The sequence below is a fragment of the Somniosus microcephalus genome, chromosome 2 (genome assembly GCF_052327205.1).
Source record: "Somniosus microcephalus isolate GS21.2 chromosome 2, FLI_Smic_1.0, whole genome shotgun sequence".
Taxonomy (NCBI): Eukaryota; Metazoa; Chordata; class Chondrichthyes; order Squaliformes; family Somniosidae; genus Somniosus; species Somniosus microcephalus.
Window position 1 is genome coordinate 28,224,189 of NC_140988.1, and position 19,859 is coordinate 28,244,047.

A 19,859-nucleotide genomic window follows, 5' to 3' on the forward strand; every position below is an offset into this window, starting at 1 on the left:
GTACTCTCCGGCTTTTAATAGACTTGATAATTTACTGATCGAGGGTGAGGAAGGAATAAATAGCAAAAAGCTCCCTCAGTTTTATTGAAATACAATTTAGACTATTTTATGTAATGATCAATATTAAAAAATAATAGATCCCCGCTATAAATAAGCTATCACAGCAGTAACCTAACTTGCATGAACTTAGTGCACATTTGATGTTTTTACACAAAAATCACAGCAATCAACAATCTTCAGCTCAGGATTGTGTGGTTAATATATTTTTGTGAATTTAACATTACAGTTTCTACTGTTTACTAGAAGACTTAGTGCTATCTGTGATCTTATCTACATTTTCCATACTTACTTTACAACTTGCTTATGGGAGAATGCTGCTGCTGAAATGAACCGGATGGAAAGGCAGGGATATTGGAACTAAATGGATTGCTGTGGAATCATGCTCAAAAGCAGGGCGTCTCCCCAAAATGACTGACAAATAATAGATCACATGAGCTTATGCAACAAAAAACAAAGCTTTTGGGTTAGTGTTCCTGCACAGCCGTGAAATACAGTGTACGATTATTCTTTTTATTGTCAATGCAACAACGTTAGGACAAAATAAAGAGCAGACGAGCATTCTGAAAACAGATAATAATGATATCACACAGCATGATGCAGGTACTGCAAAGCAACCTCTGGTGCAATCAGCCCCCTGAAAATCTAGCACAGTTCAAAAGAATGGCACACTTTTGTGACAGAATCGGAGGAAGGCTTGTATTCTAGAGTGTGTGGTTGGGCGGGTGAACTGCACTCTTGCTTACTCTCGTATTTCCTTTTAAAACACTTGCACCAAGTTCTCTGGCCACATTGCTGTAATACACTTCCCAACTTCATTGTAGCTCGCGCACTGGAATGTGTGAGGAACGCATTTAGATCAAGTGCAGGACAATATGGCCGTGATGTGAAGCTCTTGGCTTTCTACCAGATTCTTCAGAGTAAAATAAAAACAAACCGCAAACTGAGTGTGTTATAAAACATAATGTATATGAAGTATGATAACAGAGTCAAACTCAGACTCACTTACTTTAACGAATAGAGCGATGAACAATGCGGGGTTATGAAACACAAATGATGAATGCAATTAGTAGCAAAAACAAAATCATTTTATTAAATGCAAAAAAATATTTCACTATAAATTTTAATCTATTTGTATAAATTATAATCTATTTGTATAAATTATAATCTAGTTGTACACTTCAAATCATCCTCGAACAACTTGTCGGAATAGATTACGAAAGTTTTCTTTGACATCAAAAATCCAGCTTCTCGCTTCTTCTGAAGTGAAACAGCTACGCGTTAATAAAAGGCAGTGCTCATTAGTGCTGGAAGACAAGTGGCTACACACGGCATTACTGCACAAAAGTTCTCCTTTTTGGTTCATAAAGGTCTGCTCCATTTGACACTTTACAAATGGAATGTCTTACTTCAAGCTCTAAGATTCTGAACTCGAGCAGCTCATTCTGGTCCTTTGCGTCTTGCATCTCATTCTGTAGTCTAAGCTCTTCGAGTTCCAATTTATGAATCTGTAAAGAAGAATTCGAAGTATGTGTCAATATTTTGGAATCCGCCTGCTGTTATTTGGCAGTCGGTGCCTCAAAATGTCATGATTTAATAGCAGCCAAATTCGAGATTTCAGAGTACATACCCTGTGACATGAATCAGTCATTCCTGAAAGAAAGACTTATGAAATAATACTGAGCGGCCTGCAGGTGGCGCTGTCCAGGGAGAGTATAAATACTCGGGCATGGGCCCAGCTTGCGCAGGACATTCTTAACAGGAACTAGTGAAGGACACAACTAGACCTCCATGTTGTAAAACAGTTGATTAAAGCTTTGTTTAACCCTTAGACCAAGTGCCTAGTAGTTTACGTCACCCTGCAACCAGGTCTCTCTGGTGCAAAATTATACCGGGAACTATTACGAGAGGATTTCGAGGCCTGGTCTTTCCACTCGGTTGCGCTGTTTTTTATCCGCACAGTTCGCCCAAAATTGGCAAAACCAGCGCAAAAGATCGCGGAATTTCAAGCACAAATGATGCCCCGCGCAAATTGAGTTTCCGCGATCTTTTGCGCTAATTTTAAAAAACATCGCACTAGAAGCTGGCCCCGCTCACAAAACTGGCCAGATTGAATTAATCCCCATTTAAAGTTTCCACTAATAGCACCTGTTTGTGGGCCTTCGAGGAGGCTCTTAAAATTAAGCTTTTTTTTGGGGGGGGGGGGGGGGAGGGCGCAAGGACATTAGTAGGCATGTTTTATAAACTTTTGAATATAATTTTTTTTAAATTTACTAAGAAACTGACTGTTGTACACCAATATAACTAGCAAATGGTTCTGTACGGATTTTTGAAAATCATTTTCAGTTATTTAAAATCAGGTTACTCGCTGCTGGTGAACTTGACACTCTGAATGAAATGCTTATTTTTCGTGATAAACCCATTTTCAGCTGTATTATTCAAACTGCACCAAGTTACCACTCTTAAATATATTGAGGATAATGTTTTAAAGCAAAAAAAAAATTTTTTAATTACTATCTAAAACTCTGCCCGATTGGTTCATGGCAGATTGTGTGTTCGGTGATATGCAAATGAGTTTGAGCAGAAACTTGAGGGAAAAAACACTTCTCAAACTTAGTGCAATTTTGGACACAATTGGCGTCCGGACTGTTTAAGATGATTAAAGGATTTGATAGGGTACAGAGAGAGAAACTACTTTCTCTGATCGGGGAGTCTACAACAAGGGGGCGTAACCTTAAACTTAGAGCTAGGCTGTTCAGGGGTGATGTCAAGAAGCACTTCTTCACACAAAGGGTGGTGGAAATCTGGAACTCTCTGGCCCAAAAAGCTGTAGAGGCTGGGGGTCAATTGAAAATGTCAAAACTGAGATTGATATATTTTTGTTAGGTAAGGGTATTAAGGAATATGGAGCCAAGGCGGGTAAATGTAGTTAAGATACAATAATTAAGAATAATTGAATGGCGGAACAGGCTCAATGGCCTACTCCTGTTCCTATATTCCTGTATTCTAGGGGCCCGTTTGAGTGGCTCAGCTTTTCAGTGGCCGTTTTTGAATATTTTGAACTCTTATAGAAGCTGCTGGTAAACTTTTGCACCAAATGACAGTATTCTACAGTATCGAAATCTCTTTTGCATTTAAGACATGGGTTTTGGCTCGGTTCTGTGCCACGGTTCGCACTGCAACGCTGATTATGATGAGCAGTGCATTTTGAATCCAGAATGCACAAGTCTCCGTGCTAGCGTATCCAGGGACAGCTAATTTAAATTGAATTAGTGAATCTCCCTTTGGCTTGCTCATAGACAACAATAAACCAAGTACATAAATAGTGTTCTCCTCAAGTAGAGAGATGAAGAAACAAAGTAGAGCCGAAGGAGCAGCTGTCATTATTGTTAAAGGAAAAACACCAGCAAGTCTTCACCATCATATGCTTCAAAAGATTTCCATAAACCTACCAGGATACCAGAAGGCAGTATCAACTGATCGGGGCATTCAAATGGCCAGAGAAGGACCCAAGCTCAATGTTTCTAACACAGGTTGTAATGACAGGAATGACAGGGGAGGACGGTCACATCACTGTAGAAGATTTTGGGGATGGATTGCCACAGAAATCCAGAATAAGTGAAGCGAAGTAACCACTAAATGACAGGGTTAGTGTGACAACAAGGAGGAAGTGTCATGGACAGATCATTAAAAAGTTATTTGCTGAATAGGGCAATGCAAAGCTTACAAGAGGACATTAATTTTAGCTCCCACCACATGACTCGACCCCAACACAGTCATACATAATGTATTGTGCATTTTCTAAGATGTATCTAATGGATCTTGTTGACGGAACAACTTTAAACTGACAGCAAGTGTTGAATTGGTAAGTGCGGTGGGATTTCAATCTGTCTCCACTTTCCCTGAAAAAACCCTGACTGATGGTCTCTAGGTAAGGAGAAAAACTGCGTTCAAGTACACGCTAATTAAAATCACATAATTATGTTTTAAAATCGGACTTACAGATCTCAGCAGCTTGAAGAAGCCACAGATCAAACCGCCACATTTTCACACCATGCAAACACGACATAACTGCATCATGCAAGCCTTGTTTGTAAAGCGCATTGGGACGTCCTTAGGTCGTGAAAGGCGCTATATAAATGTAAGTTCTTTCTTTTCAACAGTAATGAAAAATCAGGAGATGTAAAACGGGCGATCACACAAAGTCAAAATGACCCCCTCCCCCGCCCCTAGATATCAGAAGAACAAAGGCGGCACTTAATTATATAATGTTTAGTCCGCTCTTCCACCAAAAAGGCTAGCTGCTTTAATAGAAGAGTCTTCACTGGTGAGAACAGAAGGTCAAAAGAGGCATGCCCTGGGGCCATTTATATCTATTATCAGAGGTGACAATTTGAAATGCATTCAGACAGGAAAGTGAAAAGGATTCTAATGGACATCCCATCAGTGGAAGCTGAGGGGCTTAGAAAGATTTAGAAAGTGTAAAAATAAAGAAGTTAACCAAAGTAAGGATGGGGAAGAAGCAAAGGGTATATTTGGGGGAGGGGTGTTTCAGATACTGACTGTAATAAACTGCCCAGTTTTGTTGCATAAATATACTGCTTCTTCACCACTAATCGCGCTGCCACTATTTACTCACAGAGGGGCAGGGAATCTCCCTATCATCTGCTGTCGCTTTGCCAGAAGACTGGCGGAAATCCCGCAAAAACGGCAGCGACTCCATTTTCCCAGACTTTCTGCTGAAGTTACAGCAGGCGATCGGGAGACACCCCCACGCAAAAATTCTAGGCGCAGGCGTCAGGAGAGATGCAATTCCTTCAAACACTTAAATCCCCACAGCAGCGAATGCAAGTGATGCAGGGGCCATTCATGCACTCATCCAACATGGCAGATTAGCTGACACAAGTGGAGACTCACAACTATTTCCTGCCCCCTCCCTCCCTCCAGTGGCAAGCTCCCCAGCGCCGGTGGAAATCCCGCCAAATAATTTAAATATGGCTGACCCCAGAAACCTGTCTGAGACGAAAACACTGGCCAAGAGATCTAGAAACAGATTATAGCACGCACAGAGTGCAAGAGAGGGAGAACGAAGGGAAGACCAAGAGAGAGAAAGAAAGAGAGTAAAGAAAGGGAGAAGGAGAGAGAGAAAAAGAAAGAGAAAAAGACAAAAAAAAAGGAAAATAAATTAAACCAATATTGTGCAAATCAAGGAAACATTGCTCTCATTAACGGGCACGTTTTAGGGATGATTACTGCTGTCTGCTCACTGGGCAACACTATCCCCATCAACAGCTGAACATCACACTCACCTGCCAAGTCTCTCTGCATCTCCTCTCAGGCCGGGAATTGATTTGCAATTAGCAAGGGGGCAGGGTAAAACGAGGGAGAATGCAACCCTATTAATCGTTTAGATGATCAAGATCAATTGCAACAGTGCCCGAGAAAATACAATTAACAATCACAGAACATCGAGGAAAGCGCAACCTCTACGAGAAAAATCCCAAAGAAAACAAAAATGGAAATGTGTATTTTGTGGAAGGATCAAAGCTGGTCACAGTAAGAAACCTTTCACTTGACTATCGACAAGTTAGGTTAGTTCAGTCAACCGTGATTAGCTGTTGTCTCCCCAGCTTCCATTAATCAATGCTGTCAGAAGGGAAGATGCTAAACATCTCCACAAGAAGTTACATGGGGAAAAAAAAGAGAATTGATGAAATGCGAGAAAATACAACTATTGGATCTTTTACCTTTTCTAACAGTTCCTGGTTGCTTCTAAAAAGTAACTGTTTATCTTCCACCCATTTTGAGTCCTAAAATATACAAAATAGCAAGACACAAAAAGGAAATGTATTACAAAAGTCCCGTGCAACAAAGCAAAATCTTAAAACGAGCTATATCTTAATGTGGGCGCAAAGAAAGAAAGTTTTTTTTAAAAAAAACTATGATCTTGGGCTGAAATTGAGCTGCCAACGTGAAATTTCTTTATCTGCTATTTGAACTCAGGCCTTTAACTGTTTATCATCTGAACAGATTAACTCCTCCGCTAAATTAGCAGACAAAGCAATTTCATGAAAAGACATCGCACGTGAACGTTGCACAGCACGACTTCAGCCCAAAAGCTGAATAAAGGTCTTAATGAATTCATAGAAAAATGTGGTTATAATAGTTGTATTCTGATTTTAATCTCTCTATCACAAGAAATTGTACATTCGTTTAACTATATGGGCATTATTTATTCACTAAAATGCAAACACACTAACATCTGATGCTGGAAATATGCATTGCGCAAGAAGTTAAAAATGCATTATTTTACACACTGTTTTGAGCTTCTTTAATAATGAACGGTTAACTGGGGTTAGAAATGATAGATGGGCCCCTTAAAATCCAGTCAGTGTTACTGTCCTGGTCCAGAATCACTAAGACTAAAGGGATGTTTTTCAACTTGAGGCAGAATAGAGGGGTACTTTATTTAGTGAAACTATTCTTGTCTATGCACGGAGTACTAGAAAGGTGTCAATAGAAAGCTCTACTTACACATCCGAGTAAATGGAGAGAGAATGAGGGGGGAAAACAACATTTCACACAAACTGAAATAATGTAACAAATATGTAAAATAAAATCACAATAAGCCAAACAAAGCTATTTCATTATTACAGAAAAGAAAAAATACAGCTGATTCAATAAAATATAAATTAGAAAAATGCACATGTGCTTTAAAGTGCTTGATTTTAATATGACTATTCTGTACAGTTTTGATCACTCATCAATACGATTGCTTAAGGATGGTGGCAGAATGATTGCCAGGGTCACATTATACCGTCCCAGTAATTTAGAGTACAGATAGCATGAATTAGGCAAAAGCACTTTACATTGCAAGTAAATATCCCTACCCACCACTCATCTAGACTAGAACTAGCACTCCTACAGCAACAGTCAATACAGAATGGTGTGCAATTCTAGAGCTGAGCAGCAAAGGCAATGCAGAGTACGCAGCGTGGCAGGGGTTAATGAAATTTCACTATGGCCCTGAATTCGCGGTCGGTATGACGGCGTACTCTGAGAGTACGCCCTCATACCGCCTTTGAGATTGACTGCAAGTTCGGGGTTTCTGCATGCGCTTGGCACGCGCTAAATCCCAAACTCGCGTGCTGTCAAGTTCCGACTGCGCGTCGGCTTCGTGCACGTTTCACCACCTACCCATTCAAGTCAACGTGCTGGCGAAAAGTTGAGCTAATTGCCCACCTATTGTGCATTAATTATCGTGAAAATGTTTATGCCTGGTGCAAACAGGCGCAGGAGCCTGTTGCACGGCACAAGGGGGTTGGGGGGGGACGGAGATGAGAGAATTGTATTAGTTTACACTACAGCCCATAACAATGAGGCACTGGTTCGTGTCTGAGCGGATGCAAACTTTGAAAGAAACTTTCATTTGCTTGAATTTGAAAACAGGGCCTTTTTGTATCACCGTCTTTGCTGCCCAAAAGCCTTTTGTAGTTTCGGTTTAATTCCCAACTTCTACTTAGATAGGATTTAATTCACTTTCATGATTTCCTCATGTCATCAGACATTTAAACTCTCGATTTTAGATTATTTAAATTAATTAAAAGTTAATTAGTCTAATAGAGGAGAAACGAATTCGATGGGACTATAAGACTGTAATTATAGGTTTATGTATTGTAATATTGTTTTGTGTATTAAATACTACTGCAGTGATCATAATTTATTAATGAAACAGCACTACTGTCTGCTAAATTATTTAAAATGAGTTGTGGGCAAATCAGCAATATCCTCTGTTTCCTGATTGGCTAAGAGTCAGGAAGTGAAAGGAGCCCCGCCCCACGTGATCCCAGGTTCGCAGATGCACAACGGCGCGCCCCTGGGCTCCGTGGGCCACTGCGCTGCGCACAACTCTGTAGCATTTGACAGCATCTTTTTGAAGGGATGGGTTCGCACGAGGTACGTGCAGATTTCATCCGGATGTCGGCGGCGTATTCCTTAGCTACGCGAACGACCGCAAATTCAGGGCCACTGCGTTTTCAGGTAGAACCTTCATTCACCCACAATGGGAGCTAGCACAAGCAAATGTTCCATTCAGTTAACTCAGTAAAATTTTACATTTAAAAATGTACAAACACGACAAGCTCTAGTTTATTCCATTCATCAAAAAAAACTATTTATGTGTCAGTATAAAGTGGGTTTCCCCGCTTCATAGCCATACCAACAACTTTTTTTTGCCAACATTAGCAAATGGGTGTAAACCTTTACATAATTAAAAAAGGGAAGCGATTGCTCCAGACATGAGACATGATCAAGCTACAGGTACTCAAAAATGACAGAAACTCACAATGGTATACGCGATCCCAAGGTTGGTTTGGAGCCCTTGTGAGTGTGAGTGCTCCAGTCACACATTTAGAATGAATTCCTGAACCATCAGTCATTTTTTTTTTTGAAGCAATATATACAAAGCATTTGCTCACCTTGCATGTTCTTATTCTAAATGGTATGCTAGACCTTTCAGCTGAGTAACCAGGCTGTAACTCCAGTATCTCCGAAAAACAAATCAGCAGGGTTACTTGCCGTGGATTACGTGCAGTCAGAATGCAGTGTTTAAATGACAGCCTTTTACACATCACAAAGAGAACAATCATTTCTCCTTGAGGATCTAAACGCTCTGAGAAAAGGATCATGAATTTTTTAATATGTTCCTCCTTGCTGTGTCTTTGCTCTCTTGAATTCAAGAATCATCACACGGTTATTCTTTCCTGTCTCCTTAAAACTGTGGAACTCCTTCTCTCCCTTATTCTTTCCTTCCCCATACAAATTTATGGGTTTTGAAAACCCTGGCTTGGCTTCACCTAACCGCTACTTGATTTACCCAGTCTCCTCTCCGCCTCGCACACTCCCTCTTTAGTTTTAGATATATGAGCGAGTGTTTCTTTGCGGCACTGAAACTGGATGCCTAAAGCCAATCTGGAACTGCATACAGAGCATTTTACTAAATTTCCAACAGACCAGTAACTGCTCTGTATCCACAGTAATGGCCCAGAAATTCGGGTCTCCACGGGTGAGTACGCACAGGGTACTCACCCGTAAGCCCAATGAAAGCGCCGGTTTCATGCATGCACTGCGCATGCGCGGGAAACCGGCACTTCCGTTCCCCTGAAAGGGGTTAAGAGGTGGAGCGCGTGCACGGGAGAGGCAGCGCGTGCGCATTAAACTTACGTTTTTTTTGCAGGTTTTCCCGGGAAGGTAAGTCTCCAGAAGTTAGACATGTAAAAAGCAGTCGCAAGGCCTGCTTTTAACAAGGTAAGTGGTGAATTAATTAAAATTAAAACATTTTTTCCACAGGTTTATTATTTTTAAATACTTTAAAAGAAAGGTAAGTTTATTTTTAGCCCCGTTAGAAAATAAAATAATTTTTTCCAAAAATTTATATTGTTTAAAATAGTTATTTCATGTAATTTATAGTTTATTTTAAAAATGTGATTTAAAAAAAATTTATTTGAAGATTTAGTGATGTTTTGGGGCTTATAGTATTTATAGGTTTGACAGAATGAATGAAGCATTCCCTGCTACCATTGGCTCTCCATGGCCCACTTGATCCCAGGGGACGCATCGAACTAACTGCGCCCCTGGGATACGCAAGCACTGCGCACCGGCAGTTGGAGGAGGCCCAGGATTGCAATTCCACGGGGGCCCACAGCACAATGGCCGGCGCGCAAGGTAAGTGCGCCCGCGGGAAGCCTCCGACCTGAATTTCTGGGCCACTATCTATAGGACATCGCTATGCATCATCTTGCTTAAAAGTGGTCAGGGTCACATCACCTGTAGGCAACCTATGCAAGTGACCAGAACATTTGTGATGAAGAAAGGATCAGCAGTGCAACTAGAAAACTGTAATCAACATCCTGGAACCAGAACATGCAAACTACAAGAGCGTTCTCCAACTATGCAAATGTACTGTGTTAAGTATCTTTGTTCTGAATTTAATTTGAGGGGAACTAATGAAGGAAAACGAAAGGTGCTGCAAGCCACAATTCCTCAACTTGCTGGGGGGGAAAAAAATTGGAAACAATTTTCAGAATCAATAGTAACAGCAGCAAGGTACATACTTCCGTCAAAAAAGATGTAATTTAATTTCTTGATGTTGTGCCATTTTTAAATACAGCATTGAAACGACCTGAACAAACTCGGCACAGCATGGAGGCCTGTACTCGAGTCTCAATACTGAACGAATAAAGCTTTAATGGTCAGTCAGCACTTATCAACAGGTAGCCTTGTGGAAGTTCAAGGGCCTAAGGATGATGTCTGGGGGGGGGAGGGGAGCAGAATAAGCTGGCAGCCTGCCAAGGTTTTTGAGACGCTTTATTTTTCATAAATCATCAGGTCGATTCAGCATGCTTCATACATCCCGTTAGAATTACTTTCCTGAGACGTGCTTCACCAGGTCTCCCAAGAAGTTAACAGTTACTTTTCATGAAAAGTAAACCAAGGATGCCGGTACACATCAGTACTACAGCCATTTCCACACGCAAATTCTCAGAGCCTTTTACCTGCCCTTTCTCAGCAAGCGATTTTTCCAGGTCTTCAATTTTGGCTTGACATCGGAGGAAATCGGCTTGTAGCTGTTCACGAGTCTGTTAAGATAAAATCACAATTTATCACAGAGTAAAGCAGAGAAATAGGCCATTTTGGCCAATCGTGTCTGTGCTGCTTCCTTACTGGAGCAATCCAAAACTAATCCCACTGCCCTGCTCTTGCCCCACCTGCTTCGAATGTCTCTTCCCCGAAATGATGCAATGGTCTCTACTTCAATTACACCCTGTTAAAAGCATTCCATACTCTGTGTATACAAGCTTCTCCTAACCACTCGCCTCACTCTCTTAGCAGCAATTTAAAATTGACCCTCTGTTACTGACTGCGAAAGATTTTCCCTATTAACGTAACTGAAACCCTTCATAATTTAAAAAAAATAACCACCTACACTCACTCCTCACTTATGAGCAGTTTGTATCGCATCATTAGGCACATATCCAGTCTTAATACACTGAATAACACAGAAGCATAAAGAATTAACTTAAGAAAGTTGACACTGTTCATCATTACTATTCTTAAGAAGTTGAGAATAAATTGGCAGGGCTAAACACATGGGGCAGGATTTTCATTGGGCCGTGGAGGTGGGATTGGAGGCGTGTGGGGGGTTAAAATCCCAAAATCGGGGGGCACGAACCCATCCCGCCCCCAACCTGCCTCCATGCCAGTTTCAAAGGAGGCGGGTACCCGACCTGTGCTGGGAACCGCCTCCCCGAGGCAGGAAGGGGATTAGTGCCAATTAACTGCCTGTTAACAGGTAGTTAACAGGCAGTTTTTAGCCTAATCCCTATTTTCATTGTTGAAATGTGGGATTCCCGACGGCTCCAAACCACGCCAAGTTAGTGAGGCGGGCCGTCAGGATGAAGGGCTTGGAGGGGTCAAGATGCCCAGTGTTCAGGTGAGTGATGGGTGCATGAGTGCAGAGGTAAGTGTGTTTGGTGTGTTTAAAGAAGTTTTACTTACCTTTACAGCCTTCCTTCCCTCAGGTCTCGGGAGTCCCTCATCTCACCGGCACAGAAAGCAGAATGGCCGCGATCTGTCAAAAGTTCCAGCATTCAGCTTTCTGTTCCGGGGAGATCTCTAAATCATCCTGAGAGGAAGGAATTAACTTGGAGTACAGATTGTCAGTGTTTGACAGCTTCAAACAGCTGTGAAACGCTGATATTTCATCTGTCAAAAGGTCTTGACAGATGAAATTTCAATCTGTGACGTCACCTGTTGCCGGGTGGCCCTTAATTGGCCTGCTGAGCCCGCTGGGCGGGCTCAACAAGGTTAATCAAGTCAAAATCGCGTGGGTTGGCCACAACTCGATGGAGGCGGGACTACAACCCTGAAAGTTGTAGTCCCGCCTCCTACACAACTCCTCAATGAGCTTTGAACTTCCTGTCTAGTTATGTGGGTAAACTGGCATAAAATGCGACGCAGCAGCTTTCCTCCTTCCGCCCACACCTTAGGCAGGCACCCTGGCAGCAACTTAAATAGCCCATCCAAAATATTTAAATGCTCCTGACCCCAGGATGTGGGTTGAGGTCAGCGATACAACCGAGGGGTGGTTGGAAGTGCCTTCCCATTGTGGGTCTGACACCATTGTGGCATCACAGGAATTTCTAGACCCAATAGTCTTAAATCTTCATGTCAATTTAAAATTTGCAAGTACGAAAAACAGGTGTTGAAAGTCATACGGTTGAGGCGGTTTGTGATTCCATACAGCCCTAAACTGACCAAAGTAGACTCGGCTCTTGCAGATTGTATCATTGCACTTTCGAAGTGTTTTTCATTCTTGGAATGACGAGTGCCGAGATCGGTTTTAGAGTTACTATATAGGCAATCAGGAAGGTTCACACTGTATCGGGTAAAATGTTTGTAGGGCCCTGCTCAAAAAAGGACACAAGTTTTAAAGATTTCTTTTGTGTCTACGTGCTGGATGGTATGAATGATACTGTATCACTAATAAAGTTTGCTAAACATCTCAGTGGTGACGTTGAAGGGGAAAAGATGGAAATTGAGGGCAGAGAGAGGGTTTTGCCAAAACAATGCCACTTCTAGATTAAAAGGCCCGTGCCACATCTTTTACCTACCCTGGTTTCTCGCTCCACATCCAGTGTTCCACCAACTTGTTCCTGAAGCAGTGCATAAGCTCTTTGGAGAGCCTGGTATTCTCTGGTAAGCTGACGGAATCTCAATTCAGATTCTTCCCTGGTTATGGTCTTATAAAATGGAGGAAATGTATGGAATCAGTCATCAATTCACAAGAAGAATTTATACAGAAAACCAAATGCAAATATTCACTTTTTTAAAATTTGAGTACGCAATCAAACAATGACTGTACTCCTGTATTTAATAAGAACATAGGAATGGGAAAAATCCCATCCAGCTCCAGTCCTCTTTTCAGTTTTTAATCCAATGATTTTCTAAAACTGATTTTTCCTACTGCAAATATGTATCCCTTTATTCCTTGTTGTGTCAGGAAATGATCCAATGCTATACTGACAGTTTCAAAGGAGTCAGTATTTATCACATTATGTGGCATTCCACTGGCAGTTGCTTCTTAAATTTAGCTAGTGGTTTGATGTTTATAACACCATCCTCAGGCTTATCTGTCTGGGTTTTCCAAAAAAAACCTCTCTACTCTTCACGTCTTTTGGATAAGATGTTAAACCGAGGCCCCATCTGCTCTCTCAGGTGGACGCAAGAGATCCCATGGCATTTTTTGGAAGAAGAGCGGGGGAGTTCTCCCCGATGTCCTGGCCAATATTTATCCCTCAAACAACAGAACAAAAACAGATTATCTGGTCATTATCACATTGCTGTTTGTGGGAGCTTGCTGTGTGCAAATTGGCTGCCACGTTTCCTACATTACAACAGTGACTACTCTTCAAAAGTACTTCATTGTCTTTAAAGCCCTTTGAGCTGTCTGGTGGTCATGAAAGGCGCTATATAAATGCAAGTCTTTCTTTCTTTGAAATCTCTTAACCATTTCCTTTTGTTTACTTTTTAGTACTTGCTCTTCGAAAGTGCCAGCGCAGACGCGATAGGCCGAATGGCCTCTTGCTGTCCTGTACTATTCTATGATTCTACTTCTGATTGCCTGTCATCGATAATTTATCCCATTTACATACAACTACTGAAAGGCTGTTTTCCAGTTTCTTTCCAAATAGAATTTCCCTTTTTCTATATTGCAACTCACCGTGTCCCTGGTAAACAGAAAAAGCACAATTTACTTCATGTTTCCTACACAGCTTTGTCTACATATTTGATGACTGAATTCCCCACTACAGTTTCTGATCTTGAATTAATTCTTCTTTATATCTGCATGCTCAGGACATTTTCCTCTGTGGTCTTCCTTCTTTCCTCATTTCCTTCTTCCTTGGAGAGTATCTCACTCATTTCTTCCTGCTCCAGCTTTCTCATGTGCTTAAAATGAACACCAATAGCTGGTTACTGTGGAGCAGATATCACATGCTGATGATCCACAATAAAAGTGAGTTGAAGGGTCCAATGGACAGCAAGCAAAAGAAGAGATAAAGGACAAGCCAGAGAGAGACACCAGCAGCAATGATGAATAAACTCACCCCAGGCCTGCGTCAGGAGCAGAATCATTAGTTACATCAATGTCGCGCTCTCACTAACAGCGGCACCAGTTAAGCATGTGCTATCACCATATACTCTCACCACTGCCACTGTTACCACAACCAGCAGCCGCGCCCAACCACACACAAAAACCTGACCAGCACAACCAACTCACCACAATTTCAATGCTCATTGGTACTGCTTCAATAGTCAGGTTCACTTCTAATTTAATCACATGCAATAAAGAAAAACAGCAGATTTGCCAGCATCTGAAAAGGGAAAGACAGGTTTACATTTAGGATAGAGACTCCCTCAGAACCTGAAACTTCAACCTATCTTTTCAGACGCTCACAAACCAGCATTTTCTCTCTTTCAGGTTTTCAGCAGTAACAGTTTTTTTCCTTTTAAACATCAGTTATCAGTCAGAGATCCTTTATTTATTAAGCTATAGGGCAATTTATTGGGCGTTGCTTTTTTTTTGTTCCTGGGATGTGGGCATCGCTGGCAAGGCCAACATTTATTGCCCATCCCTAATTGCCCTCGAGAAGGTGGTGGTGAGCCGCCTTCTTTAACCGATGCAGTCCGTGTGGTGAAGGTGCTCCCACAGTGCTGTTAGGTAGCGAGTTCCAGGATTTTGACCCAGCGACGATGAAGGAACAGCGATATATTTCCAAGTCAGGATGGTGTGTGGTTTGGAGGGGAACTTGGAGGTAATGGTGTTCCCATGCACTGCTGCCCTTGTCCTTCTAGGTGGTAGAGGTCGCGGGTTTGGGAGGTGCTGCCGAAGAAGCCGTGGCGAGTTGCTGCAGTGCATCTTGTAGATGGTACACACTGCAGCCACGGTACACCGGTGGTGGTGGAGGGAGTGAATGTTTAAGGTGGTGGATGGGGTACTGATCAAGCAGGCTGCTTTGTCCTGGATGGTGTCGAGCTTCTTGAGTGTTGTTGCAGCTGCACTCATCCAGATAAGTGGAGAGTATTCCATCACACTCCTGACTTGTGCCTTGTAGATGGTGGAAAGGCTTTGGGGAGTCAGGAGATGAGGCACTCACTGCAGAATACCCAGCCTCTGACCTGCTCTTGTCACCACAGTATTTATGTGGCTGGTCCAGTTAAGTTTCTGGTCAATGGTGACCCCCAGGATGTTGATGATGGGGGATTCGGCGATGGTAATGCCATTGAATGTCATGGGGAGGTGGTTAGACTCGCGCTTGTTGGAGCTAGTCATTGGAAAAACTTCTGTGGCTCGAATGTTACTTGCCACTTATCAGCCCAAGCCTGAATGTTGTTCAGGTCTTGCTGCGTGAGGGCATGGACTGCTTCATTATCTGGGGAGTGGCGAATGGAACGGAACACTGTGCAATCATCAGCGAACATCCCACTTCTGACCTTATGATGGAGGGAAGGTCATTGATGAAGCAGCGGAAGATGGTTGGGTCTAGGACACTGCCCTGAGGAACTCCTGCAGTGATGTCCTATGGCTGAGATGATTGACCTCCAATAACCACAACCATCTTCCTTTGTGCTAGGTGTGACTCCAGCCAGTGGAGAGTTATCCCCCTGATTCCCATTGACCTCAATTTTACTAGGGCTCTTTGATGCCACACTCGGTCAAATGCTGCCTTGATGTCAAGGGCAGTCACTCTCACCTCACCTCTGGAATTCAGCTCCTTTGTCCATGTTTGGACCAAGGCTGTAATGAGGTCTGGGGCTGAGTGGTCCTGGCGGAACCCAAACTGGGCATCAGTGAGCAGGTTATTGGTGAGTAAGTGCCGCCTGATAGCACCGTCGATGACACCTTCCATCACTTTGCTGATGACTGGGAGTAAACTGATGGGGCAGCAATTGGCCGGGTTGAATTTGTCCTGCTTTTTGTGGACAGGACAACCTGGGCAGTTTTCCACATTGTCGGGTAGATGCCAGTGTTGTAGCTTTAATGAAACAGCTTGGCTAGAGGCGCGGCTAGTTCTGGAGTGCAAGTCTTCAGCGCAACAGCCGGGCTGTTGTCGGGGCCCATAGCCTTTGCTGTATCCAGTGCGCTCAGCTGTTTCTTGATATCACGTGGGGTGAATCGAATTGGCTGAAGATTGGCTTCTCTGATGGTGGGGACATCAGGAGGAGGCCGATATGGATCATCCACTTGGCACTTCTGGCTGAAGATGGTTGCAAACACCTCAGCCTTGTCTTTTGCACTCGCGTGCTGGGCTCTGCCATTATTGAGGATGGGGATAGTCATGGAGCCTCCTCCATTAGTTGTTTAATTGTTCACTACCATTCACAACTGGATGTGGCAGGACTGCAGAGATTTGACCTGATCCATTGATTGTGGGATCGCTTCACTCTGTCTATAGTATGCTGCTTTCGCTGTTTAGCATGCATGTAGTCCCGTGTTGCAGCTTCCTCAGGTTGGCACCTCGTTTTTAGGTAACATGTAATGAAGTTTAATTTTTCAGGAAGAGCTTCAAGGGTCTGTATTAAATCCTGTACATTGTCACAATAGATTCCAAAGTCCATTCAAAGCCCCTGCCCAATTGTCAGACAAACATAGTACTGTAAAGTGATTCACCTCATCTAGGTCTTCTTCTGGAGTTGCTGGTGTCCTGTCTGTTGTATATGAGGCCACCGAGGAAGTTTCTGAATCTACTGATTCCTCATCAAATCCAAAAAATGTCTCTACAACATGCCTCTGAAAAAGAAGAGAATAAAATACTGATGAAAGTTTACCCGCTATCGAGGTTCTCATGAACTTCACTACTTTTGTCAAACATCCTTTTCAATCTTTCCTTTGTGGTACCAACTCAGCTTCAATGCGTCACTGAGTAAGTTGTCAGGCTGTTACTTCATGTGTCTTAACAGTCAGCTAAGGAGAAGCATTTGAAGAGATGCTAGAGCATTAATCCTTTGTTATTAGGTCAGAGGCCTGATCAGGAAGGAAAAGTGTGCAGGGGAGAAATTAGAGGGGTTTCATACCCCACAACAATAATAAAGACTAGTTATCCAGAGGCCTGGATTAATAGTTCAAATCCCACCTGAAATAAAAAAGCTGGTATCAGTAAAAGTGACCATGAAGAAGTCGGATTGTTGTAAAAATGCAACTGGTTCACTTTAGGGAAGGAAACTTGTCTTCCTTACCTGGCCTGGCCTATATGTGACTCCAGTCCCACACCAACATGGTTGACTCTCAACTGCCCTCTGAAGTGGCTTTTTCCCTGATCAGAGAGAGCCATCATGGGTTTGTAAAGGGTAGGTCATGCTTGATGAACCTGATTGAATTTTTTGAAGAGGTGACTAAAATAGTGGGCAGGGGAATGTCTATGGATGTTATTTATATAGACTTCCAGAAGGCATTCGATAAAGTCCCTCATAAGAGACTGTTAACTAAAGTTGAAGGTCATGGAATCTACGGCAAATTATTGTTAGGAAATTAGTTGAGCAGCAGGAAAGAGAGAGTAGGGATAATGGGCAGGTACTCAAATTGGCAGGACGTGACTAGTGGTGTCCCACAAGGATCTGTGTTGGGGCCTCAACTATTCACTGTATTTATTAACGACTTAGATGATGGAATAGTGAGCCACATATCCAAGTTTGCCACTGACACAAAGATAGGTGGCATTGTAGGCATTGCAGATAGAAGCATAAAATTACAAAGTGATATTAATAGATTAAGTGAATGGCCAAAACTGTGGCAAACGGATTTCAATGTAGGCAAGTGTGAGGTCATCCACTTTGGACCAAAAAAGGATAGATCAGAGTATTTTCTAAATGGTGAAAAGCTAGAAACAGTGGAGATCCAAAGAGACTTGGGGTCCATGTACATAAATCATTAAAATGTCATGGTCAGGTACATAAAATAATCAAATAGGCTAATGGAATGCTGGCCTTTTTATCTAGAGAACTAGAATACAAGGGGGTAGAAGTTATGCCACAGCTATACAAAGCCCTGGTTAGACCTGGAGTACTGTGTTCAGTTTTGGCCACCACACCTTAGGAAGGATATATTGGCCTTGGAGGGAGCGCACTGTACATTTACTAGAATGGTACATGGACTCCAAGGGTTAAATTACGAGAAGAGATTACACAAATTCGGGGTGCATGCCCTAGAATTTAGAAGATTAAGGGGTAATTTGATTGAAGTTTTCAAGATATTAAGGAGGATAGGTAGCGAGAAATTATTTCCACTAGTTCGGGAGTCTAGGACTAGGGGACATAGCCTAAAAAATTTATATCTGAGATTGACATATATAGAGTTCGGTCACAGATCAGCCATGATCTCATTGAATGGCAGAACAGGCTTGAAAGGTTAAATGGCCTAATCCTGTTTCTATGTTCCTAGCAAGCTACAGGAAACTTTCGATTAACCGGCACCTAAATAACCGGAAATGTCGGTTAACCGGCAAAATTCAGGAGTAGGTTCAGGTAACTTTTATTACTTGCCTTCCTCCATGTGTTGCTGTGCAAGGGTGTGGCTGCAGCTGTTGCTAAGCTACAGAGACACTTGCAACTTGTGGCCATTGTTTTGAAGCTGTTGCTTTATACGGAGCTCTCAGCTCCGTATCTTTTACTATAGCGTTCGGTTATCCGGAATTTTTGATGAACCGGCACCACGTCGGTCCCGTCCGTGCCGGATAAAAAAAAAAGTTTCCTGTATTCAGTTGCATCAAATTGCTGCACACAGTGATTCTAGAAGAAAGCCTACCACCACCTTCTCAGGGCAACTAGGGATGGGCAACAAATCCGGGCCTTGCCAGCAACGTCCACATCCTAAGAATTAAATTTTTAAAAGTAGTTTGTGCAAGGCCTTGCAGCTAGTCCCTATCCTCAATTAATGTAGAATTTACTGGCGATTACAGATTCCTTCTGATCTAATATTTATACTACCCTGAGTCAATCTTTTTATTAAAATTGTGTTTTAGTTAGCATTTTATCAGAAAATGATTAACAAAACTTTAGAAAAATTCAGGAGAACCATTTATGCTTGGTCAGATTTGATGACTGAGGTCTTGGTGTTTAACAAGGGGTTAGGTAATTAAAAATAATTCACCAGGCTATTTCTCTTAGCAACAAAGATGTGTGATGATCCTAAACCCTGGATCTTCAGGGAATGACAGTAGTCACTTGACAATGCAAGCACGCTACAGAACTCTTCACAGACTGCAGAACCCATTAGTAGAGTTCTGCGTCAGCCTTTTAAATTCAAATTGAACAAATCCATGTCAATGCACAGTGCAGAGTCATGTCTGCACTGGAGGGTTTTCCTCCCTCCATCTCCCTCCTCAGTGGTGTTAAGTTCCACAAGTGCTAGCAGCTCTCTAGTACCTTGCACGAATGTCAAATCTTCACGTGTAAGCCTAACGAGTGTCGGCAGCTATGGGCGCAGAAAACATTACAGTGGAGCTGGAAGTCAGCTTCCACCATCCACGCAGGACTCACTGGGTAGCAATTGGGAGCAGGAACCCTGGCTGATTTTTCCCTCGTGTAGCCCAGGGCCCCAGAAGCCAACTTTAACACTAGTTGAAATCAGGTGACTTGGCACAGGTTCGGAATTAAGTGTGGAGCCTCCATGGGTTTAGCATCATACCCGGTGGTATAATTACCCACTGAGCCATTAGGGGACCTTGTGTGCGTTATGTTGAAGACTA

The 19,859-nt window shown here is 42.5% G+C and overlaps 1 protein-coding gene across 5 annotated transcripts in view; it reads right to left on the bottom strand.

The window, feature by feature from the left end:
* Nucleotides 1-19,859, bottom strand: part of LOC147122628 (janus kinase and microtubule-interacting protein 1-like) — a 546,134-nt gene that overhangs the window by 137,202 nt on the left and 389,073 nt on the right. For all 5 annotated transcript variants that reach the window (XM_086007999.1, XM_086008029.1, XM_086008019.1 and 2 more), the window contains 5 exons: nt 16,787-16,906; nt 12,729-12,857; nt 10,611-10,694; nt 5,805-5,867; nt 1,467-1,565 (listed from right to left, as the gene is read on the bottom strand). In XM_086007999.1, coding sequence (XP_085864125.1) covers nt 1,467-1,565; nt 5,805-5,867; nt 10,611-10,694; nt 12,729-12,857; nt 16,787-16,906 — 495 coding nt within the window. The remainder of the gene's footprint in view (nt 1-1,466; nt 1,566-5,804; nt 5,868-10,610; nt 10,695-12,728; nt 12,858-16,786; nt 16,907-19,859) is intronic.